Source organism: Neofelis nebulosa, chromosome 12 (assembly GCF_028018385.1).
Source record: "Neofelis nebulosa isolate mNeoNeb1 chromosome 12, mNeoNeb1.pri, whole genome shotgun sequence".
NCBI classification, from domain to species: Eukaryota; Metazoa; Chordata; class Mammalia; order Carnivora; family Felidae; genus Neofelis; species Neofelis nebulosa.
In genome coordinates this window covers 23,854,010-23,879,638 of record NC_080793.1, presented here as the reverse complement: position 1 = coordinate 23,879,638, position 25,629 = coordinate 23,854,010, and the positions used below count along the sequence as shown (strand labels likewise).

Below are 25,629 nucleotides of genomic sequence, written 5' to 3'. Positions count from 1 at the left end.
AAAAGAACAAACAAAATCCAAAAGCAAAAAACCAGAAACACCAGCTACGAGTAAAGAAGAGGGTGGAGGTGGTGATGAAAGAGCACATACAAAGAGAAAAATGACAGGGGCGGGGGAAAAAGAAAAAATAAACATTGACCAGGCAGAGAGACTCAAGGGCTTAATCCAGACAGAGAGAAAGGGAAATAAAGGGGGGGGGGGGGGGCGGGGGAGAAACAAAGATAAAGTTACCCAGACAGAGAAGCTATACAGCTTGATTATTCCAGAGAGAGAGAGAGAAAGGAAAATAAATGAAGGAGGTGTAGAACATGTATCAAGGGAATGGATTAAATATGTCTGCTTAAACAAACCAACAACCAGAGTAACCAGCCTAGAGGAGGGAAGAGATAAGAAGGAGAAAAGAAGGAAGAATATATCTAAATAACAAAAATCGTCCTAGAATTAATCCAGCCAATGCAGCAGAGCTGACCTGGAGGAGGGGTCCGTCTAGTTCCACAGAGTCTATCCTGCTCCAGTAGATAAGCAGTTACCCGGAGTGGAGGGGTGTGGTTTGGTGTAGGCGTCCCGCCTCCACTGTGGGCCCTGCTGACCAATTCCTGAGGCCCCGCCTTGATGATGGTGGGGAGAAAAATGGTGAACCCCCAGTTTCTTCTCCATGGACCTGGTGGACTCCGTTGGAGTTGGCCTCACTGTGCGGCAGAAGCAGCCAGGGCGGTCTTTCTCTGCAGACTCCCTTGCCCCATGCCTGGCTGGGATTTAAACTCCCGCTCTGTGCACTCCTGCCCTGGGGAAGCGCCTCTCTATGCTGGTGATAGGTGGTCCCAGCTGCTTTTGTCCTGTGCCGCAGCACTGCAGGGAGGGGACCGCTTTCTCCTACTGCAGACTAGCCACCAAGCCTGGGGGTGGCGGACGCAGCCAGCCTTTGTCCTGTCCCACAGCACTCCAGGGAGGGGATCATTTTCTCCCGCTGCGACTGCGCCCCTGACCTACCACGGAACCCCAGGGTGGCTCCCCTCCTCCCTAGATGTGCAAACAGGGCAGCCGGCCCCAGTCTGAAGACAGGCCCGCAGTTAGAGATGGGATCCCTCTCCATCCCAGTCCGAGGTTTTTTCTCTTGTCCAGATACAGTCCTATGCTTCCCCAGCCACTCTTTCTCTCTCTCTTGTCTCTCCCCGAAGGGGATCCCTCCCTTCCGTGCCTGTGCGGCCCATTTTATCTCCCCCAGTTCACAATCGCCCACCTATAGCCCGTCAAGGTTGTTCCGTCGTCTCCCTTTTAGACTCTGTCTCTTTTCCTCCCAGACTCTCCAGGGTTCAAAGTCCTAGGCTTCAGCCAGTCTTTGTTTGAGAGACACAGGAAGTACAGATCCCTCTACTTCTCCACCATGTTGGCCACCCTTCAGCATCCTAATTTTAGATGAGGAAAGAAACCCAGATAAGGGCTCGTTGTTTTACTAGTTATTCAGCCTTTTGACTGGGAGGCATTTTAGTGGTTCCAGACTCCCTTGGCTCAAATCTCCCATCTTCTGTTTAGTATGACACTGGAAAAACTAACCTCTTTGCCTGTCTCCTCCCTGGGAAAATGGGGGGTGGGGGGGGGGGGAATGGGGATTACAGTACCTGTCTCCTAGGATTGTTGTAAAAATTAACATAAGGGTGGCACAGGGCATATGGTTAATTCTGATTTTCATTATACAAATTTAAAAACTGTCTTAATCCTCTATTTGTTGTGTCTAGAACATAAAATTCACTTGTTTTTTTATACTCTGGGGTTTTTTTCCCCCCATTTTTAAAAAAACTTTTTAAACTGAAATCTAGTTGACACACAATGTGACATTAATTTCAAATGTACAACGTGGTGATTTGACAAATTTATACATACTATGCTCACCTGTAAATGTACCTATGGTCACTGTGCAACACCATTACAATACCCCTGATTATCTTCCCTATGCTGTACCTTCTATCCTTGTAGCTTATTCCGTAACTGGAAACTTCTCTCACTTCCCTTCACCCATTTTGCCCATCCATCACCCCCTCCCCCCCCTCCTCTGGCAACCATCAGTTCTCTGCATTTATAGGTCTGATTGTTTATTCAGTTTGGGTTTTTAGATTCCACATATAAGTGAAATCACGTCATTGCCTGTCTTACTCCATTTTGCCTAATACTCTAGCTCCATTCATGTTGTAAATGGCAAGAACTCATTCTTTATAATATTCCATATATGTGTATATATGTGTGCATGTACATATGGTGTTTATGTGTGTGTGTGTATTATCTTTATCCAGTCATCTATCACTGAATATTTGGGTTGTTTCCCTGTCTTGGCTATTATAAATAATGCTGCAGTAAACCTGCAAGTGTTTATCTTTTTAGTGTTTTCTTTTTTTTTTTTTTTTTTTTTTACCCCCAGTAGAATTACTGGATTGTACACTACTTTAAATTTTTTGAGGAAACTCCACAGTTTTCCATGGTAGCTGCACCAATTTACATTCCCACCCACAGTGCACCGGGCCCCTTTTTCTCCACATCCTTGTCAACACGTGTTACTATCTTTTTGACTCTGGCCATTCTGATCCATGTGAAGTGATACCTCATTGTGGTTTTGATTTGCTTTTCCCTGATGATGTTGAGCATCTTCTTGCGTGTCTGTGGGCCATCTGTATGCCTTCTTTGGAAAAGTGTCTCTTCAGATTCTCTGCCCATTTTTAAAATCAGATTATTACTTTGGTGTTGAGTTGTAGTTCTTTAGATCAACCCCTTATCAGGTAGGTCATTTGCAGTTATCTTCCCCCATTCAGGTTATTGCCTTTTGTTGATGGTTTCCTTCTCTGTGCAAAAGCTTTTTGGTTTGGGGTAGTCCCAAGTTCATTTTTGCTTTTCTTTTTCCCTGCCTGAGGAGATGCATTAGAAAAATGTGGCTAGGGCTGATGTCAGAGTACTAGGGCATTTTGTACTTTCGAGTTTCTCACAGTCGGGTCTTTAGTCCACTTAGGTTTGTATATGGTGTAAGAAAGTGGTCCAGTTTCATCTCTGGCATGTAGCTGCCCAATTTTCCCACTACCATTGATTGGAGACCATCTTCTCTCCATTGTATACTATGGTGTCTTTTGTCACAGGATGACCACTAGGCTCTCTATTCTGTAGCACTCATCTATGAAACCCTTAATGTTCTTGCCTTTCATTAAAGACTCATGACTTCAACACTCTTTACCACTTAGGTAAGTATGTCTATCAGGCCTATAAAACCAGTCTCTTAAGATACTTGGAGGGAATCAAAGTTCCCATGGAAATGTTTGCAGAACTCCCTTGTGAGGCAACCACGAAGTTCTGCTAACTGATAGAACATGACTCAGTTACCACTAGCAAAACAGCAGCTCACTGTAACTTTCGAGACAGGAATCTCAAAACCAGAGAAATTCCTTCCTGGATGGACCTCAATTTTGGTCACGAGGATCAGTCAGAGGGGATTTGCCTGCTAGAAAAGAGAATACGATTTTCTCTGTTCATAGGAGTCAAACAATTTTAACATAGTACTCTATTACCTGCATTGCCCCCAACAAGATTTTTAACCTTAATCAATAGCCTAGGGCATCTTGGGTGACTCAGTTAAGTGTGCAACTCTTGATTTTGGCTCAGGTCATGATCTCACAGTTCCCAGGTTTGAGCCCCATGTCGGGCTCTGTGCCGACAGGAGCCTGCTTAGGATTCTGTCTCCCTCTCTTTCTGCCCCTCTCCTGTGCTCACTTGCTCTCAAAAATAAATAAACTTCAGGTGCCTCTTCTGCTGTCCCTTAAAAAACAAAAAACAAAATCAATGGCCACCAAGGTCACTAAGAAGTTACCACCTAATGGCCACATTTCACCTATCTGAAAGCTATTCAAAGACACCAGACAGTTTTAAAAAGGGTAGAATTAATATTTTATTGTCACTTATAATCAGATGGCAGTTGGGTATATAGTCTTCACACTTGATCTTTCCTTTTTTGTAAATAAAAAAAATTACAAGTTTTCAAGAGCCAATGGCTGGTTATGTTTTCAGAAAACATAATTAGATTAATTCATTGATGGTAGCTTCAAGTTTTTCCTTATTAGCTCCAGAAAATTCACCCACCTGTTAAGAGAATATTGAATTGCAGTTAGATGTAGCACCGTAACCTTGTTTTGTGACTAAGCTATCACAGAATGGGGAAAGGAGGGGGAGAGCAGAGGGATGGGGAGTATCATCTTACTTGAAAGACTGGTCGTTATCCAGAGATACATACGTTTTAAGTTAAGAAACAAACAAACTAAGAGGGGGGAATAAAAGCCCTGAAGGCTGAGGTACAATTTCTTACCCAAATCTCTCTCAAAGATAAATGTACTTTATAAATATGAAGCACGAATCATGGTGGATCTTCCAACAAAGATCAATTTTCAATTAGATGTCCCAGTATGTACTGAAATCACTGAAGAATAACCTATTTACATATTCTTAAAAGTAGACAATGGGGACAGGATTCCCAATGTGAAGGAATAAGTCCCTTCAGTGTCTTAATTTACACCGTGTTTTCCTATTGTCCAGCTGGATTTAAGGTCAAATGTACCTACCTTCTGTCCCTTTTTAAAAAACTGGAAGGTTGGCATGCATTTGACTTCACACTCTGAAGCAACATCCTGTGTGGGGCGGGGAGAGGATGAAAACAAGACTGAGTATTAAGCTCTGGCCTAAGTAATCCCAGATGTTCCCCCCCTGCCCCCCCCCCCCCCCGTTATACACCTCATTTAAGCATATGAAGAACGACAGAATGAATGTAATGGCAGCACAAAACCCAAACTCGTTATAGTCTCAATGAAAATTAACATGTACTCTCCTCTTTGAGGGCCACCAATAAGCAGAATGCTACTGGCCTCAGATATATACAGTGACCCAGTGAGCTGTTTAATCCAATTCTATCTCGGCTAGTTCAAGTATAAAGAAGCAGTAACAAATTCTGCTGTACGTATGTATACTCAGGATTTTAATCTTAACTATTCCTCAGAATTAGCACTTGCCTTCTTTGCTCCTAAGTTTTCCGAGTCTTTATTATGGGAATAGAGTCCATACATGAAGGTCATAAAGACTAAAACCCAGCGTTAGCAAGAGGAACAACAATTCACTTGCCCAAGAATTGTTCAAGAACAAAGTCCTATAACCCAAAGGCAAAGTTCCACACTGGTTTTTTTCTGCTTTTAATTAAACATTGACTTGTAGATTCTCAAACTTGGCTGCATATCAAGAAACAGAGGTCCCTGGAGTATCAAGCATTCCTTAATTCTGTTACAGGAACACGAAATGAGAACCTCTAACACCCCCCTACCCCCACCATACCTTTTTCACACAGGGTTTGGAAGGAAATGCCTCAGGAAATGGTTGGGTTTGGACAAGCGTTCAGGTGAAAAGATCCATTAGGGATTGAAAATATCAGCATGGTCCTCAAGAGGCTTGGGAAAGAATGTAGAACCACACAGCAGCTAAGGAGCAAAAAGCAGTGAAGGACAGCAACCAAGGAGGCTGAACTCTGAGAACCAGATTTCAGAAACCAAACAGTTTACAGAGGAAAGAAAGGCATCGTGGTGACTTCTAATATACAATTTGGGAGGGCACAGGACTATAAAAATGGAGTGATCTCTCTGAGCCACTGGTAATGGCAGTATGCCAGCTTATTAATTTGACCTCTTCCTCTGAGACTGGAAAGAAAAGTGTGGTTTTACAGCTTTATAAATTTGCATTGTTGGTAGCCTGGGCAGGAAGGGTAGTGGATAATACTGTCGGAGTTCCTTTTGGGTATCCTTGACTCTTCCTCTAAATGCTGGCTAACACAGAGGCACAAGGACAGTAATGACTGGAGTAAAAATGGCTAACAGGTTCTGAACGCCTAGGGAAACTACTAAGAACATGCGATAAGACCACCACATAAAATTCCAATAATTCCCTTGTAGCAAGAGCATCCAAGATTGAAAACGTGGTGAAGAGTTGACAGGAAGACTATGAACTGCCCATGTCAAGGTTCTAGAGGAGTACTCAGAAAATCAGAAGATGGTCAGTTAGGCTGGGGGCTGACTTAGGTAAAAGACTGAAAACTGGTCATCTGAGGGGCTGAATCTGATCCAGATACACTGCTTGGCTCATGCAAGAGCTTAAGAACAAATCTTTGCATTGGCTGCCCACTAGCAGATCCTTCTCACACTGGAGTATCTGGGAACACTGGGCTCATCCCTCACAGCACTGGGGAGAGCAGCCCCTTCCCTCTCTCACACACACGGAAGCCATCAGTTGGACACTACCTTTCATCCAGGCAGTTGGCAGAAGGCTCAAAGTCAAAGGATGTTTGTGTTATATTCATGGTAGAAGGACAGCAGCCTGGAAAGGATAAGCCAGCCTCTTCCCCACTTATTTTTCCTTTCTTAATGTTTTATTTACCTTTTGAGAGAGCACAAGTGGTGCACAAGTGGAGGCAGGGAGAGGGGGACCGAGGATCCAAAGCAGGCTCTTCACTGGTAACAGTGAGCCTGATGTGGGGCTCAAACTCAGGAACCACGAGATCATGGCCTGAGCCAAAGCTGGATGCTCAACTTGGACGCTCAACCTACTGAGCCATCCAGGTGCACTGCCGCCCGCCCCCTCCACTTCTAATTAGAAACTCACCGGGGGAGTGAGCTGCATCACACACAAAGGCAGGTAAAACAGGGCTGGCCAGTCGTCCTAACTTTCTGCTGAGAAAGCTTTATCAGCAGAAAATACAGGGTCTTGTCTCATTCAATGGATGTGACTGACAGTCTAATCGATGTTCTCAGGATTCTGGATGTCTTCTGCCTCAACTAGCCAGAGACCAGCGTTCCTGCGTTGGTACAACTGCTGAATTTACAATAAAATAAATCCTGGGGCACCTGAGTGGCTCAGTAGGTCAAGCTTCCATTCTTGACTCTGGCTCAAGTCATGATCTCATGGTTGATGGGATCAAGCCCCAAGCTGGGCTCTGTGCTGACAGTGCAGAGCCTGCTTGGGACTCTCTCAATAAGAGACTTATTAAAGAAGGGACTTATAAAAAACTAAATCCCCAAACTGGAAAATAGACGAATACTCAGAAGTGGTGCCAAGGCTCTGTGATAGCATTTTAAAAATCCTGGGGCATCTGCATGGCTCAGTCCATTAAATGTCTGATGCTTGATTTGGGCTCAGGTCACCGTCTCATGGTTTATGAGCTCAAGCCTGCTTGGAATTCTCTCTCCTCTCAAAATAAGATGAACAAGATGTATTTTTTAAATTTTAAAAATTGCACTCAAATCTTTAACTAAAACTTTACCAAGTAAAGCATTTAGAATTTGCTTTCATTAGGTGTGAAGGTGGTTTTGTTTTGCTTTGTTTATGGTATGGAATCCTAGGTCGCCTTGATTCCCAAAAGTGAGGCTTTGTTATTTCCAATGTCTGTACACCCTTGTGAATAAATCCTCAGACACATCTTAGGGCAAAAACCTTAAAGTGAAACTGATGGGCCTAGGAAGATCATTTTCATTTTATAGAAGTATAACCTACATTCAAGGCAAAAAATTGGAAGAAGGAAACCAGTCCTAATCTGTACCAGCCACCTTAAACATCTCACTAGTGTACCTAAATGCTTTTCTTTTTTAACATTTATTTATTTTTGAGACAGAGAGAGAGCATGAACAGGGGAGGGTCAGAGAAAGAGGGAGACACAGAATCTGAAACAGGCTCCAGGCTCTGAGCTGTCAGCACAGAGCCCGACGTGGGGCTCGAACCCACGGACCGTAAGATCATGACCTGAGCCGAAGTTGGACGCTTAACCGACTGAGCCACCCAGACGCCCCAATGCTTTTCTTTATAAAAACTATCCTGCGTGCACGGTAACACACCTGTATACTCAGTATAATATATACATACAGTGGACTTTTCCCCGTGAAAAAGTACACAATCATTTTTTATGGCCTAATAGCAGTCGCTGTATGGAGGTATCATCACTGGAACTAGTCCACTGGTCAATAAGTAAAAGGCTTTGATTTTTGCTTAATGCAAACACTTGCATCTTCCTATGCAAATATCTACATCTTGGGTCAATCACCACTACTGGAAGTAGAACTGCTAAGACAAAGAACATGCTTTTGAATAGGCTTCAAGCGCAGAGCCAATGTGGGGCTTGGACCCCAAACTCTGAGATCAAGACCTGAGCTGAGATTAAGAGGTGGACATTTAACCAACTGAGCCACCCAGGCACCCCAAACATGCTCCTTTTCAAAGCTCTAGACACACATTCATATTGGGAGGTACTTGAGCACATATCAATTTCAGTATTTATCATGATTTTTGCCACCTAGTCTGACTTCACTTGATCAAATCCATCAGCCCTTCTCTACCCCATTCATTAAAAGTGCGAGCTTGAGCATTAAACAGACTTCAGGTCTGTGACCGAATTTTTCCAGGCCCATTTCCTCAGTGGCAAGAGTAAAAACAGTTCTGTTCTTGAGATTATGAAAGCCAGGGCCATCAATGTGCTTCACAGCTCCATCATTTCTGGAAATATGTTCAGTATTTACTAGGATTTTTGTTTGAATGTCTTCTAGGTTAGGGGTGCTTGGGTGGCTCAGTCAGTTGAGCATCCGGCTTTAGCTCGGGTCATGATCTCACGTTTCATGGGTTCGACAACTGTGCCAACAACTCAGAGCCCGGAACCTGCCTCGGATTCTGTGTCTCTTCTCTCTGCCCCTCCCCCACTTGCACTCTCTCAAAAATAAACATTAGAAAACAAATTTTAATGGAGGTAGAAATGCAACATCTTAACTCCAAACTGTTAAATGTTTAAATAGACTTGATCCTATTTTTTTTTTTGAACTGTCTATTCTGTTCCATGCGTATACCTACCTACATTACAAGATTACATTGTTTTAATAAGGGCAGCTAATACACTGTATTTTTACAGGGCTTTTCCTTTCTCATTTCCCACAACTTCTCTCCCAATTAGTGTTTGTTTTAATACTTTCCTGACTGTATTTTTTCAGAATGGCACACTGAGATCTAATCAGACCAACTTGGGAGTACTCCATTTTAATAATACTGAGTCACTATCCAGGAACATAGCACGCCCATCTATTAATATCTTTTATGGACTTCAGTCAAGTTTTAGTTCATAACAGCATTTGATCTCTACTCTCTAAAATTAGTATTTCTTTCTACTACTTGTTCTATGGACTAATTTGCCTATTCCTATAGTGACTTGAAAGGTATTCATACTTAAAAATTTAGTTACATTTGAAGCCTTAAACATTCTCCATCCTAAGTTTATCACGTTCCTCACTTAACTAGTCCACCCCCTAATGACACCCCCAACTCCTATTTTTTGTAAACAATCTGGAATTTAAAAAAAAATTACATAAAGCAAAATTCAGTTTTTACGGGGTGTTTAAGTTCTGGGAGTTCTGACAAATGCATAGTCAGGTAACATCAAAATCAAGATACAGACCGGTTCCCTTGCTCACCTACAATCTCCTCAGCAGCCCCTTGATACTCAAGTCCTCCCCTACCCCAATCTGTTCTCCATCTCTCTGGTTTTGCCCAATCTCAGATTTGTATACGTCTTTATCAGTAAGTGTAATAAGACTACTTTTTCTCTTATTAAATTTAGTTTCATTGGTTTTCAGCTTAGAATTCCATACAGCCAAAGTAACTTCAAACCTGCTTTTGTCATTTCTACGAAGTCCTTCCTGGCTGTTCTAATCAAAATGGCAACATACGGCAGTTCTAAAAGGCTGCACAACCATCGGGTCTAAATTACTTTGTTTCTTGTTTTAATTTACAAAATAAGTATCCTACCCTGTACAGAGTTGGGAGTAGAGCCCAGCATTTTCAAAAGGGCTGGTACCCCTCGAAATGATTTTGAGGGCCACATGGTGTGTCCACGCCTCCTGATGGTCTGTTTGAATCTATTACACCTAAAAGGTAACTTCTTCCTGCCCAAGTGCTTACAGAGTCTTCTATTAAAACTGTATGTTGCTTATGCCAAAGACAGTACAAAGTACCCTAAGGCTGAAATTCAGCAGGAATTATCTGCACAAAAATTTAAACTAGTTCAGTCATTAATAATTTCACCCATTAATGATAGAATCTAATACGGAGAAATGTGACTGATGTACTTTTTATCCCTTGTCTCAATTTTACAATTGAAATGAGGGGATGCTTTTACCTAGAGCTGCAAAGCAACTGGAGGATCTACTCCTGTGACTTGGAAATTCCCCGAGGAAAAACTGGCTGATTGTTTAATGAACTGCTTTTTGACAGAACTGGCAAGGAGGGTAATTCAGAATGGCGAGGTGAGTAGGTGCTGACAGCAGTCATTATGTGTAGGTGACCAACGGGTTCTTACTCCCTAACAGATCGAGAAGACTATTTAGATGGTAATAGTACCACAAAAGTAGTCAAAGAAAAATCCTGTACCGTGCTCAATCTTTAGAATATGGAGGCAAAGTGAAAAGTCCCCAACTTGTGAGAGGGTCACTCCAAGGTCTAGAAACGTTCAGGGTGTGTATGCTAACCAGAGAGAAAGGAGGAGTTCTTTCACATAGAGTCCTTGACTGCTTTGCACATCTCCTTCCCCGAGGTTTTAGACTCAGGCAGTGAAAGCACCTGTCCTCGGTCCAGCAAGGTGCAAGAGTCCACCCTGGCAGGCTCTGCTTCAACTGACCTAGCCCTCCTCTTGTGCTGTAGCCCCATCACCTGCTCTATGCAGGCAACTGTCATCAGAGCTCTTATGAGGATTAAGTGACCTAACGCGGGCAGAGCACCTAGCAGGTTCTTCCTGTCACATAAAAACTTTGGAGAGTCGCTTGCTATCTGATAGGGCCATAGTACCAGTCAGAAATTTCTCTAGTCCCTTCCAGGTGCCATTTTCACATGCCTACAGTGATCATATAAAAAAAATAAGTCTGTAAATTAGGTTTAGATCGGGAGCTAGAATTTTTTTCCCAAGCACATGCTATCTACTGTCATTTTGTTAAAACTCTGGGACACATCAGAACAATAACGTCATCATTTAATAAATGCATTCTACACCCACTACGCTTTACCACAGCCAAGTAAATAAGACAGGGTCTCTCATCCCAAGAAACTTATAGGCACTAATGGTAAAGGACAGACAAAAGAATACACCACTAGCTAAGATTCACCGAACGTGTGCCAGGCCCTGTTCTCGGCACCTTCTACGTATTATGTCATGGAATCCTGACAACTACTACTTTGTGATGTTGGATAAGCACTGCCATTTTACAGAGGCTCAAACAGGCACAGCTGATAAAGGATGGAGCTGGAAAATAAGGCAGGCCACCTAAATATGGGGTCCTCCCCATAAACGCAAGGGGAAAAGAGGGGCAGAGGACATCATGGAGACACAGAGGAAAGGGAACTTAGTCCAGGTATAAAAGGGGGTAAGTGGAGAAAGGTTCCTGGAGAAGATGTGAAGCATATGACTAGGAGCTTGTTAGGTATGAAAGGGAAGGATGAGCCAGGTAGATAGGACCTCACCAGTAAAGGTATGAGTATAGAATGAGAAAAGGTGCTTAGAAAAAGCGATGTGGTGTCAACAGGTGCTTACAAGTTTGGAAAGTACTGCCACATACTTGTTTTTATAAACCTTTCAGGACCTTTACTAAACATTCCAGGTTTGCTCAATGAAAAAGCCACACTTGAGAGGTTGATGGGGCAGGTGTCAAGATCCAGGCACAGAGAAGAACCAGAGCTGAAGGGAGAAGAGAGGCTGGCCTAAAGGAGAAGTCCTACAGCCAGGCCCGGAACCAGCGTGAGCACCCTTACTGCCATATCATACCCTACACCCTCCTGCCCCCCTGGGGCTAAGGGAAAAACGTGCATGTATCTGTAAAGAACTCCCAGGTGCTGTTCTTGAACACAAACAGGCACACTCCTAGTTCAGTGGGCTGGTTACGAGGCAAGTCATGTGCCAGGAACTCGATCTGCACCCACCCTACACCAGAGCCTCCTCTACAGTACCGCATCTTTAATCCTGACTCTGCTACTAACTGTAACTCCATGGATCACTCCTCTGTGTTTATCCTCATCTGTAAAATGGGGATGGATAGCAGAAAGGCATCTGGAACAGACCTGGGCTGAACAAGTATTTGTAATGCTAATGTAACGCTAACACAGAATGCTAAACAAGTATTTGTGAAGTTAATTTCCCCTAAATTACACTTGGCTCTCTATCAAGCACCTTGGTGTCTGTTCTTTCAAACATTTGGGCTTTCTAATTGATTAAAATCAAGCAAGATGATTGTGACTACACTTTTTCATGTCACTAGTTCACAAAGAATCTTAAGAGCCGTCTCTCCATTTTCCAGTCTATGGATTTAGTTATAATCAAATTCAATTTCGATTTAATGAGCGTCTCAACTTTCAGAAAGGTGAGCGGTAAGGTAGAGCAGCCTCAACCATCTGTTTTTATGCTTATTTTATGATGTGATGTACAAAGCTCCTGAGAGCTAGGATTAAGCTCATAATTGGCACGATGACTTTTTTTTAGTGAGGGCTGTAGTCCCGGTATTATTTGACATGTATGAAAACAAGCCCTTCCAGTTCCAAGGAAAAAGCCAATGTGAAAAGCTCAGTTGTATTCCAAATTTCCAGTCACGTACCTGACAGTCATCCACATCTACTTCAAGGAACACCACGTTGGAATACTTCTCAGAGAGGGACTGGAAAATTTAAAAAAATCCAGAAAGATTCAGAACTGGGTAATGGCAGTCACTATGCTCAAGCTTCTTAAATACAAACCATGATAAAAGTAGAAACTACTAATTAAAGATCTAAAGATTCAGACTAGAGACCAGGTAAGCACCAAGGACATACAGTTTCTCTGAATCAGATTCCTCCTAGTATAAAAGAATTTGACACGTCAAGCTCTGAGGCCTGAATTTCAAACAGGGCCTGGGTTTCAACTCCAAGAAAAGCAAAAACCATTTAAGACAGTTGTCTTCACTGGGCTACACATGCCTCAAAAGCAATTACTGAAGTTATAGTGTAGCAATACTACACTATTGCTTCTACACCAAAGGTTCAACAACAACAAAAAACACTCTGTCCTTTCCTGGCTTTGTGACCACCCACTCGAAACAGAATCTCTTATAAAACAGAACTGATTTCATACTCACATGAAAGAAGGGCTTGATCATTTTGCAAGGTCCACACCACGTGGCAGAGAAATCAACTACTACAAGTTTTTCCCCTGCACTGTTCAAGGCTTCCTGAAAAGCATACTAAGGAGAAAAAAAAGAAACACATAGGTTAAACAGCTTCCCTTATTTCCCAAAGCCCTGATCAAACTTGATAGAATGTGATACAAAGAACAATTCAAAGGTACTGCTTTTTAAAAATCTAAGAAGCTAAAATGAACCAAACAAACTGAAAAAAATCCTACAGAGTTGATAAGACGAAACAAGTATGATGTATATAGTTTATCTATATTCAACTGAGCAAATTAAAATAAAGACATTTGTATTACATTTCCACATCAAATCTAGGTAAATGGTAAACATTCACTAAATGGGTATCAACTCAGAGAGGGTCATTTCAATTGAATAAGCCACAAAGGCACAGAATTTTGCAATGTTAAAAGCTAATACTTTATTGGGGCCCCTGGGTGCTTCAGTCAGTTAAGTGTCTGACTCTTGATCTCAGCTCAGGTCACCATTTCACAGTTGCTGACAGCACAGAGCCTGCTTGGGATTCTCTCTCACTCTCTTCCTGCCCTTTCCCCACTCATGCTCTCTCTCTCACATAAATCAATTTAAAAGCTATTAGTTTATTAATTAAAATGGTCTATAGTGGAACATGTCAAAAGCTTTAAAAAAAAAAAAAAGTCAAGGAAAAAATATCAAGGAAAATAAACCTCCTCCAAACGTTTACACTCAGGCAGTCACTGTTGACATTGGGCATATTTCCTTATACTCCCTTCAGTGGAGTTTCCAGAGATGAGATCATACTGCTTATGGTTGATGTCTGCCCTTTATCTCAAAACTCTGCTCTTACTGGTGACCCAATAATAGTTTTAGTTCTTCACGCAAAGAAGTTTCCTTAAATGTTTTTTTGCATTAGAAATGTCAAATAAAATTCCAGCAGTGAGACATGATCAAGAAATCCCTTACCACCCATCTCCCTGAGTCATTTACCAATGGTTTTGATATTGTAACCCTAGGAACCTAACCTTGGAGTTAACAAGGGGCTGCTTTTTTAATCACAATTTAATCAGTGCTTACCGAAACTGGGGCAACAAAGAGAAACCAAAACATAAACATCTGTATCTGAAGTCTAGGTTTTCTTCAAGGGAAAAATGCTGGTCACATTGGTTTAATGAAAAACTAACGTTCCCCTCCCTTGAAAGCTAAGAATCATATCAGATCTGATCCACTAAAGGAAAGTAAATACCATTTAAAAAAAAAAAAAAAAACTAAAGTGAATTCCTCTGCAGTACAGTTACTTTTCTATATTTCTAATTTCCAACTCCTGTTTTTTGGTGAAGCAATTCACAAGTGGCATTCCCATGTCATGACTTCTATAACCTTTTCAGTTATTCAGGTACAAACTCTCACCCCACCTTCAGGGTGTGGGGAGATATTACATGTGTGTGAGGGGATGGGGAGAGAGAACAAATTAGAATTATAGAAATCATTTTTCCAAACCATCACCATGTTTTCCAGATGAATTTAATGCAAAGCCTTCACTAACATGATTTTTTAAAAGGTCAAACTAGCCATTCTACTGCAAGAACCAGGTTAGACAGGAAAAAAGTCAATGAATGATAACGTCCAATCAGATGAATGCACTGTTTTGTGAACATGGTTGGCTCCCAGTAAATACCTGAGATTACTTTCAACACAAAATATTATTCAAACACTCTCAAAGGTTCCCTCAAACCTTTTGATTTGCTGAATCAAATTCCAGTAAAACTACGTAAAATTCTGAAAAACAAAACAAAACAAAACAAAACAAAAAAAAAACATGCAACAATAATTTTTGGCTTAACTGAAGAGTTACAGAGCCAGGTATGTGTAGAGGTCACAACAAATTGTCTTCTCCTGATACTTAAGTTGGTCTTAAAGAGACATCAATTGGAAAACGATTCAAGATTATCTCACGAGGTCTAACTCCCAGAAATTAACTATGAGGATAAATAAAGGTCCCCATCACAGACATAAATACTCAGAAAACAAAACAATATATTTGGGGTAGATAAGAACAGATTCTAGGATTTCTTTTCCTAAACATACCCATTCTGAAGGTAATTAACAAGCATGAACGCTCATGTATAGAAGGTAGGCGTTCAATAAATGGCCGATGCTATTCTTAAAAAACAACACACAACTGGGTTGATATCTTTCTCATCACACATTTACAGTCCACTTATATCTAAAATAGATCCCAGTGACTGTAAACTACCACACTTCAGAAAGAGAGGTCTTGGATGGCCAATGGCACCAACTTTAGCCCATCAGGATGGAAATCTAAGGTGTGTTCAATATTTACTAGTAACATTCAAATGAATTTAACTTTTGATTAATGCCTCTGGGTCATAATTTTGAAGGTCAACTGATTATCAGGGTCTTTAGGCCCCAGGCTGTAGTCCTTTCTTGTGTAACCAATCTCCAGTCACCTTTGTACATGTCTTCCATTAATGAGGGGAGGAGGGTGCCATAACTATGACAGCTAAAATAGGGAAAGACTGAAAGGTGTGTTCTAGGAATTAATCGATTTTGTTTGCAGTGTATGGGGATTCTGAGACAACTACTATAAGCCACTCAAAGTCCTACTCTTTTAATGGGTTCTCACCTCTTAGGTTATACTGATGACATGGCCAGACCCTGGAGAACAACCCGTGAACTGATATTTGTCACTCAGTAGGTACTGAATAAAAATAGGAGGAACAAAACTCAATGACCTTTCCAACAAATGAGAGGGCTGCTAATTTTAATCTAAAAGTTCACACAATAATAATAAAAAGGATGCCATTAGGAAAAAAAAAAATTAAGGACAAGCAGATAATGAACTATAATCAATCAACATATATAGGGAAAAGTTCAGCATCACTAAAATAAGATACAAGACCATTTTTCTTATTAATGATTTGGTCAAAGTTAGGGGGGAAATGTCACTGTTGATGGGGGTGGAGTAAAAGCACTGTCCTATGTGGTTTGGGCATTTACAAACCTGAAATAAAAGGTTCATGTCCCTTGACCCAATCGCTGCACTGGAGACCCTAAAAACTGCCTGAATGTCCAGCAATGTGTTCAGATACTCAAATGATTACAAAAGCTTCTAACTACCTGAGAAGGGCTCAGGCTAAACTTGGGGGGGGCGGGGGGGGGGACGGGTAGGGAGAGGCTCAGAAAACAGGATACATAAAATAATCTCAACTACTTTGCAGGTGTTTCTAGGAAACAGAAGATCTGTCTCTGGCCAAAATTTCTACAATGACCATATACGTTTCCTGATTATAAAGTAACAAAAAGGGACCATTACAGAGAAAATTCCATTTTCGAAGCCACCCCAGCACCTCTGAGGTCCAGACATTGAAGGCGGGCGAGGGCTTGGGATGGGAGGTACCGCAGGGTAAACGCTTTGGAGGGGTTTTCCACTGTTCGAGCAACATCAATGTTCTCCCACTCACTTTTTTGACTGCATTTAACAAACACTTCTTGAGTGGCTACGGCATACCAACCAGACGCTATGTCAGGCTCAGAGTTTCCTGAGCAGCAGGGCATTAGGCTCGCAATAACTCTCGATGATGGAACACTATCCTGGACATTCCTAATAGGGCAGAACCACCACCTGGCGCGCCCGACTCGGGGGCACTCCTGGCTGCAGCGAAAACCCCCGACCGTGGGTGAATCATGGATGGGCAGGGCAGAGGAGGCCCCTGGGCCCAGTCTTGGGGACTGAGTCATTCCAAAGCCAGGGCTGCCGGAAACACGCCCAGCGCCGCAAGAGGAGGAGTCCCGAGGGCGCGGCCCCGGCCTCACTTCCTTGCGGCCACCTGGGCCCCTCGGGCCTAGGGGCCGGACTCGTACTTGCGAGGGGGGCTCCAGACCGGAGCCGCCCCCTGGCGTGGAGACAGCACTCGCCAAATCTGGGGCCGGGCAGCGATGGAGGCGCCCGGGGTCTTCGGCCCGGATACGTTCCCAGGGGAGTTCACGCTGCCCGCCCAACGTGGGTGATCACGCCTCCCACCGGGGAGGGAGTGGCGGCCCGCAACCCCGCGCCTCCTTCAAGGGGCCCTCCATCTCTTTGCCCGGCCCGTATCCAGAGACGGACCGGGTCCAAGGGCAGACTTCATCCCCTCAACAGGGGGTTTCCGACCACGGGGGTGCAGGAGGCGCCGTGGGGGGACGCCTGGCGCACCGGACACAGGCAGCGGGGGGCGCCCGGAGCACGCCATCCTGAGCGCCCTCGCCCCTCTCCTCCCTTCCTCCGGGGCGTGCTCGGCCGCCTCGGGCGCGCCCAGGCCCGGGCTTCCCGCAGTCTCAGGCCGGACCGTCGCGTCCCCTTCCCCCAGGCTGAGGAGGGGCGCCTGCCCACCTCTCGCCCTCGCCCTCCCTGGCTGCGGAGGCTGCGCGTCGCGTCCTGGCCTTCCCCGGGAAGCGCGTACCTTGCTCTCGATCTGCTTCACCATCTTGGCGGCTGGGGTCTGACAAGCGACTGTGCAGACCGATGAAGGCGGATCGTAAACGCCGGACAGAGCTCGCAGAGGGCTCGGCCCGCCTTCCCTTTATAGCAACTGGGGCGGGGCGGTCGGGCGCGCGCGGCGTGCGTGTTGCGGGGGCGCGCCCGCTCGGGCCTCCCGCGCCCGCCCAGGCGCCCAGGCCAGGCCCCGCCTCCCGGAACCATCGGGACGTCCGCTAGGGGCGGGGCCTCCCCGGGGGCGGGGCCGGCGCGGGCGCTGGGCGGGGCCCCAGGGAGTGCCCCGGACTCAAAGCCGGTGGCCCCGCCCGCCCGTCCGCACCCCAGCTGGGACCCGGGATCTGTCGCGGCGGCCGAAGGGCTTACGGGACGCGCACACTGTGCGCGAGGGGGTGGGCAGGCGGAGACGCGGACGGCCACCCCCCCAGAGCCACAGGGCCACCTGGGAAGGGGTCAGCCGGCCTTAACCAAACGCCCCTGGGTTTGTGAAGGGGCCGCTTAGGCAGAGGTGGATTCCTCGAAAAGGCCCGCTATGCTCCCGCCCTCCAGCCCCGCAAACCCCACAAAGTGCTGAGTAACGCTGACCAGGAAGTATCTCTGCGCCCTCCTTTCTGGAGCTTATCGCGATGGTTTTCTTCTCTTCCTTTCTTCTTGTTCTTTTACTTTCACCCTTGAAAACGCTGCTCCAGCGTGACACTGCAGTTTGGGGTGGTAAAGACTGCCGGGAACGGGCCGGGCTCTTGACGAGCAGGCAGCTGCAGGCGGTGTTCTTGGCGTCTACAGGGATGCAGGTGTGACCACGAGCTCCTCCCGACCTACCCGAGCCCCAGTGTTACTTTATGTAAAATGGGAACCATGAATAGTCTCTAACTCAGAGTGGTGGTGTTTTGAAAATTAAATAAAGTGCTTGGAAAGTGATTAAGACAAGTGCTTGGCACGGAGTAGGCACTCAATAAATAGTTATAATTAAAGCCGTTGTGAGTACTAATTAGGCTTGCTTGGTGTCATGGAGCAGGGCATGCTGATCTTGGCGATCTTATATTTATAATGGCGCCAGCACACACGTTTGTGTGAGTTTTTTTCTACCCGTGGTAGAACCTGGAAGAGAGAAGTGGGTCGTTTGTGTTGATCCAGGGATGCATTTGCAGGTTGGGTCTGGCAGCAGTGGAGTTGTGTTAGCAGGCATTGTAAAGCCGGGAGGGCCCATCAGCAGCGGGAAGTGAAGGTGGAGAACTTGCTGAGCTGGAGAGAGAAATGAAGGCATTGACGTGGGATGATGTCGGGGAGGGGTCTGGGCAGGAATTTTCAGGGTGGAACAACTCTGGATGAAGCTACATGTAGGTGTGATTGGCTGGGATGGTGAAACGGTCCCCTGCCTTCCTTCTCCCTGCTCTTGCAAACAGAGGAAGGAAGAAAACCAGAGGTTTTGAACCTATTGTGCAAACCTTCTACAGGGTTGAGGAGCACATGGCCACGAGTAAGGCTATAGACAAGACACACGTTCTGAGGAGTGGCCCGATTGCAGAAACTTTCCCAGGAGAATAAGGACTAGTGGGGCAGAAGAGGTTTTATGGGGTACCAGGACAGAATATACAACTGCTTTTCTGTTGCTGTGTCTTTGGCCCAACTTAAATCCCAGTTTTGGGGCCTTTCCATTAGTTGGTACATTCACATGGGCAATGGCAATAAATCATGTGCTGTACAAAGGGGGAGGTACAGACCTTCTATGACCATCCAGACCACCCTCAGCTGATATCTCCTCTTCTCCAAGGACCTTCCAGATATACAATGACTCAGTTGGAAGAGGTACTGACTGCCCACCACCTTCACAGGACCAATATAGAATGGATATGGGGGATGCTACAATTTTAGAGAACACGAACTAGGAGGCTAGCATGTATGTTAAGAGCCCAGACTCTGCACTTAGACTCTGTGTTCACATTCCCACTCTACCACTTAGGAGCTGGGTAACTCTAGAAGAGTCTAAATAGCCGTTCTGTGCCTCAGTTTCCTCATCTATAAAATGGGGATAATAATACTTCATGCTATTACAAGAGCTGAGTGAGCTAAAATATATGTAAGCTGCTTAGAAGTATGCCTGGTACACAGTAAATGCTACATGAGCTATGATTACAGGCTATTAAGTGGAATGGTGAAATCCCTCTGGAATGATGGCAGAGGTGGAAGTGGAGACTATGAAACAGGTGTCAGAATCCTAAGTGAATTAAGTGATCAGGAATCAGTAACGAACAGTGAGCTCTATAACATGCCTCTCAAAGGAAAAGGATTTTTGTCCCCAAGAGTGGAAGAAAAATGAACTAAACCTGGCCCTAAAGAACAAGTCCCCGACCTGGAGGGACATGGGAAACTTGTGTCCCATTGTGGCAAGGAGGTGACATCCTGGGAGGCAAGTGAGGTGCAGGGGAATTGTTTGGGACAGCCCAGTGAGGATTTGTTTGGGTAGAGAAGTAGAGCATAAGAAGAGGAGAGACAGGGTGATGTAAAGGCCTCCATTTGAGGGGTCAGTTCTGTGTCTTAGAACTCCCAGCTATAAGAAGAAATTCCAACTCAAACTGACTCACACCAAAAAAAGAATTAGTAACTCATATTACCAAGAGCTCCAGAGGTCTAAAGATGTCACAGGGCCACCTTCTCTACGGTTTCTTTCTCGGTAGGCTCTCCACCTTATGTGAGACTGGCCCCGGCCACTCTAGGCTTAGGTTCCTACCAGCCCCATAGTCCTGAAAGAAAAGCTTTCTTTTTCTTTGTTCTAGAAAATGTTCTGGAGGCTGACCTTCATTGACTTGAGTTGGGGGTGGGGAGGGAGGGCAGCCACCTTGCTTGAACCATTTTAACCAGAAGTGAGGAAATCCAGAGGGTTAGCAGAGAAAAGGGAAATGGATGCAGGACAGGCAAAAATGGCACTTCCATGTCATCAAGCAGAACAGGAACAAGTGGCATGGGTGATGGACTTGCTTTAGGTTTCTGGGTCAGCTCAGCCTGAGGCTCCATGGGGGACTGGAAAACTAGGTTTGCTGTCTTTGTAGAGGTCTGAATTTGAAGAAAATGCAGCTCTAGGGTTTCTAAAGCAAGCTTTTTCTCAGATCATAGATTTCCCTAAGTGTGGCCCTTGACCATCTCATTCAGCATAGCTGGGGGTACTTGATGACGCTGGACCACACCCAGACACATGCATGGGATAACAATTTTTTGAGGTAGATCCATGGGATCTGCATTTCAAAGAAATATCCTTTGGAAATATCCACTATGGAAAACAATTTGGAGGTTCCTCAAAACTTTAATAATAGAAATACCATATGATCCCGTAATTCCACCAGTAGGTATTTGCCCAAAGAAAATGGAAACACTAATTTGAAAAGATGTATGCCCTTCTATGCTTATTGCAGGATTATTTCTAATAGCCAAGATATGGAAGCAGCCCAAGTGTCCATGGATAGATGAGTTAATAAAAAAAAAAATGTATACACACACAATGTAATATTACTCAGCCATAATAAAGGATGAGATCTTGCCATTTGCAATAACACAGATGGACCTAGAGGGTATTATGCTAAGTGAAATAAATCAGACAGAGACTGTCGAACATACCATATGATTTCCTTTATCTATGTGGAATCTAAAAAATACAGCAAATGAATAAACAAAAAGCAGGATCAGACCTATACATACAGAGAACAAAACTTTGGCTGCCAGAGAGTGGCGTGGCGGCAGGGGTGGGGGGGTGGGGGGATGAGGTAGGGGAAGGGGGAGGTGGGAGGGAGGTTTGGAGGGGATAGGCAAAATGGGTAAAGGGGGATGGCAGATACAGGCTTCCAGTTATGGAATGAATAAGTCATGAGGATAAAAGGTACACATAGGGAATAGAGTCAATAATTTTGTAATGACATTGTATGGTGACAGATGGTAGCTACATTTGTGGTGTGCACAGCATAATGTATAGAGTTGCGGAATCAGTATGCTGTACACCTGAAACTAATATAACATTGTGTGTCAACTATACTGAAATTAAATACATACATACATACATACATACAACCAGTCCTTGGGGCACGGTGGGAGGGCTTGAAGATTGTTTAGCAAGAGTTGATTTGAGAACATGGTAAGTGATATCAAAATTGGGAGCTCAAAATACCATAGTAGAGAAGATGACTGAAGGAAAAGGAACACCCATGTGGAACGATCATTAAGTGCCAAGCCTAGAGCTGGCTGTATTGTATCATTCTTCTCAACACTGCCCTTGGAAGTAGATATTATTCTTTCCATTGTACAGAGAAGAAAATCAAGGTTCAAAAAGTTTATCTGGTCACATCAAATGCACACTGATTCTTTTTAACACTGTACTTCAGGTTCCCAGCCAGAGCAATTAGGTAAGAAAAAGAAATAAAAGCCATCTGAATTGGAAAGGAAGAAGCAAAACTCTCTTTGCAGATGACATGATCTTGTATATAGAAAATCCTGAAGATCCTAAAAACTATTAGAATAAGCAAGATTAGCAAGGATGTAAGATTTGTCTCAATCTACAAAATTCAAAAACAATGAATTACTTGTATATAAATTTAATAAAAGAAGTATAAGACTTGTACAGTGAAAATTGCAAAATCTCATTAAAAGGAATGAAAGAGTTAAGTAAATGGAAAGACAGCCTATGTTTATGGGTTGGAAGACAATATCATCAAGGTGTTAACGCTTCCCCAATTGATCTATGGATTCAATACAATCCCTGTCAAAATCCCAGGTGCTTTTTTTGCTGAGATTGACAAGCTGTTCCTAAAATTTAGTGGAAATGCAAGGGACACAGAATAGCCAAGGGAATCTTGAAAGAGAACAAAATTGGAGGACTTACACTTTCTAATTTTAAGACTTACTACAAAGTTACAATATTCAAAACAGTGTGGTACTGGCAAAAGGATACTCATATCAACCAACAGGATAGAACTGAAAGTCCAGAAATAAACCAATAAATTTATGTTCAGTTCATGAGTGCAAGACCATTCAAAGGAGAATAGATAGTATCTTCAGTAAGTGGTGCCGGGACAGTTGAATATCAACCCACATGCAGAAAGGATAAGGTTGGCCTTATACCTTACACCATTTATAAAAATTAACTCAAAATGGATCAAAGATCTAAACGTAAGAGCTAAAACTATAAAGCTATTAGAAGGAAACATAAGTATAAATTTCTGTGACCTTGGATTAAGCAATGATTTCTTAGATATGATAACAAAGAACAAGGAACCAAAAAAAATGAGATAAATTGGACTTCAAAACTATAAAAATTTGTGCTTCAAAGGACATCCAAGAGAGCAAAAAGACAACCTACAGAATGGGAGAAGTGTATTTGTAAATCATGTATTTGCGAAGGGACTTGATTTTAGAATACATAGAGAATTCTTACAACTCAACAGTAAAAAGACAGCTCATTAAAAAAATTGGCAAAGTGTTTCTCTAAAGAATATATACAAATGGCCGATAAACACACGAAGATACATTCAACGTAATTAAACATTGGAGAAACACAATTAAAACTACTATGAGATACTACTTTATACACACTAAGATTGCTATATAAAAGACAGACAATAGTGCACCTGAGTTGAGCATCAGACTCTTGATTTCGGCTCAGGTCATGATCCCAGAGTCATAGGATCGAGCCCTGTGTTGGGCATGCTGAGCATTGAGCCTGCTTGAGATTCTCTCTCTCCCTCCCTCTGACCCTCTCCCACACTTACATACTCTCTCTCTAAAAAATAACAAAAATAAAAATAAAAGACAATAACAGGTGTTGGTGCGGATGTGGAGATATTGGAATGCTCATACATCACTTGTGGGTATGAAAAATGGCACAGCTGCTATGGAAAACAGTTTGGCAATTCCTCATAAGTTAAACACAGAGTTACCAAATGATCTAGCAATTCCACTCCTAGATGTATACCCAAGAAGGTTGACAATATATGTGTACATAAAAACTTGCACACAAATATTCATAGCAGCATTATTCTTAAGAGCTAAAATGTAGAAACAACCCAAATATCCATCAACTGATGAATGGATAACAAAATGTAGTATATCCACTACACTATTTATTTGGCCATAAAATGGAACAAAGTTATGATACATGCCACAATATAGATGAACCTTAAAAACATGTTCAATGAAAGAAGCCAGCCAGAAAAGGCCACATATTGAATGGTTCATTTGTCTGAAATGTCCAGAATAGGTGAATACATAGCATCCGTAAATGAGTGGTTTCCAGGAGCTCTGGGAAGAGGGGAATGGAGACTACCAATGGATATGGAAGTGTTTTTTTGAGGTCTTAAATATGTTCTGGAATTAGATAGTGGTGATGATTATACAACTTTGTGAAAATACTAAAAGCCACTGAACTATAAAACAAAACTGAGATAAGGATAATCTATCTGCCTTCACAAAATTATCTCATGTAAATAAATATGTTCTTCAAATTCTAAAAAAAAAAAAAACGAAAGAAAGAAAAGAAAAAGAAAAAGAAAAAAGAAAACCCTTTCAACTAAAGCCAGATGAAACCAGTTCTTGTAATTGTACTTTGGAAACCAAAAGGTGTGAGTTAATGTGAGTAGAATATCTTTGTCCAATGCCTTTAGCCACTGGTCTAGAGCCAAGGGTAACCTTGACTCCCGTGGGAAGGACAACTTGCTAATCTATAACCATCAATCAACCAGGAAGTACATATTTTTTATTATCTATTCCTTACCTAGAGGGTGCTGGCATGCCAAATCATTCAGTGGTACTCTATCAATAACCCAACTATGAATGATTATTCTTACAAACAGTTAAACTTGAAGGGAAGGAAACTGATCCCAAAAAAGGGTTTTACATGCTTGGATCCTTAAGACCTAAAAGAAGTGTTCAAATGAAATGAGATACATAGTTGTCCAGGACATCAAATCCTGGAACCATTTAGATATCACTTGACTACAAAGAAGTAATTAAATGGTCTAACAAGCACATTCAAGATTATTTTGATGTGGCAACTTTGAGGGTATGGTCAAGGTGTCACAACCCAAGATATAAAACACATTATCAGTCAGATTACTTTGTTATATTGGCCTTTACCTTTTGTTCATCATTGTAACTCAGCACATGTTTGTGAGGCATGTTTTATCATGACTCTCTTTCCCAGGGCAATAGGGCTAAGTCCTTAAATTAGAGTCTTTATCAGAAATAAAGGTGAATTAATGAGACAACAAAACTTTAAAATGTATCATTGTATGTAATGTATACCAGATGTGAGGTGATCTTCATTTTGCTCATAAAGGATATCTTTACTCTAATAAAGCACTTGGAATTTCTCTATTTCTCCATCCATTGCTACTGCCCCAGTTCAGACCACTTCATCTCTTAACTAGACCACGGCCATCCACTGGGAACCTATCTCCCTTCTTCCATACTTCCTCCCTATACTCCATTCTTCACACAACAATATGTAAATCTGAACATATCACTCTACTTGAAACCCTCCAATCATCTTTTCATCGTTCCCTGAATAAGATGATGCTTCCCTCAGTTCCTCTCTTCAAGATGTTCCCACTTTGGGATCAACTCCTAACTCACGGAAGAAGACACAGGAGTCAGACCCACAAAACATCAGCTTTATTCCTAAAAATGCTGGATTGTTTTATTTCTTGATAATTGCAGAAACAAGTAAACACTTTGTCTAAAATGGCATGTTTATGGTACCATTACCATGTTAGCAAAGTTCTTAAAATAACTGGAGAGACACTGAGCTTTTTCTCTTCTTTATCACTTTTATAATTTACAGGAAATTCATTGTAGTGTTACTCACACTTAGTCATTTTCTCAGGAACACATTTAGAGAACTATTAGAAATTTGATAACTGAAATGTGTAACCTAGCACTGTC

At 43.0% G+C, this 25,629-nt stretch overlaps 1 protein-coding gene and 1 long non-coding RNA gene across 2 annotated transcripts; one reads left to right on the top strand and one right to left on the bottom strand.

The window, feature by feature from the left end:
* Positions 1–3,897: 3,897 nt before the first annotated feature.
* On the bottom strand, positions 3,898–17,873 carry TXN (thioredoxin). Its single transcript, XM_058694601.1, has 5 exons — positions 17,678–17,873; positions 13,188–13,292; positions 12,672–12,731; positions 4,590–4,655; positions 3,898–4,113 (listed from the first exon to the last, which is right to left on the bottom strand). The coding sequence occupies exons 1-5, from the start codon at positions 17,699–17,701 to the stop codon at positions 4,051–4,053; spliced, it is 318 nt and encodes a 105-aa protein (XP_058550584.1). The 5' UTR covers positions 17,702–17,873; the 3' UTR covers positions 3,898–4,050.
* On the top strand, positions 6,642–12,249 carry LOC131491511 (uncharacterized). Its single transcript, XR_009251492.1, has 3 exons — positions 6,642–7,625; positions 7,841–10,340; positions 11,685–12,249. It is a non-coding gene; the product is annotated as an uncharacterized LOC131491511 (long non-coding RNA).
* Positions 17,874–25,629: the final 7,756 nt, after the last annotated feature.

Bases quoted from the DNA above. Each gene is read 5' to 3' on its own strand.
- TXN (XM_058694601.1), bottom strand. From the start codon at position 17,701: ATGGTGAAGCAGATCGAGAGCAAG. The intron at 13,293-17,677 runs GTACGCGCTTCC...TTTTCTCCTTAG, and splicing joins TGAAGCAGATCGAGAGCAAG to TATGCTTTTCAGGAAGCCTT. The intron at 4,656-12,671 runs GTACGTGACTGG...CGCCCCACACAG, and splicing joins TAGATGTGGATGACTGTCAG to GATGTTGCTTCAGAGTGTGA.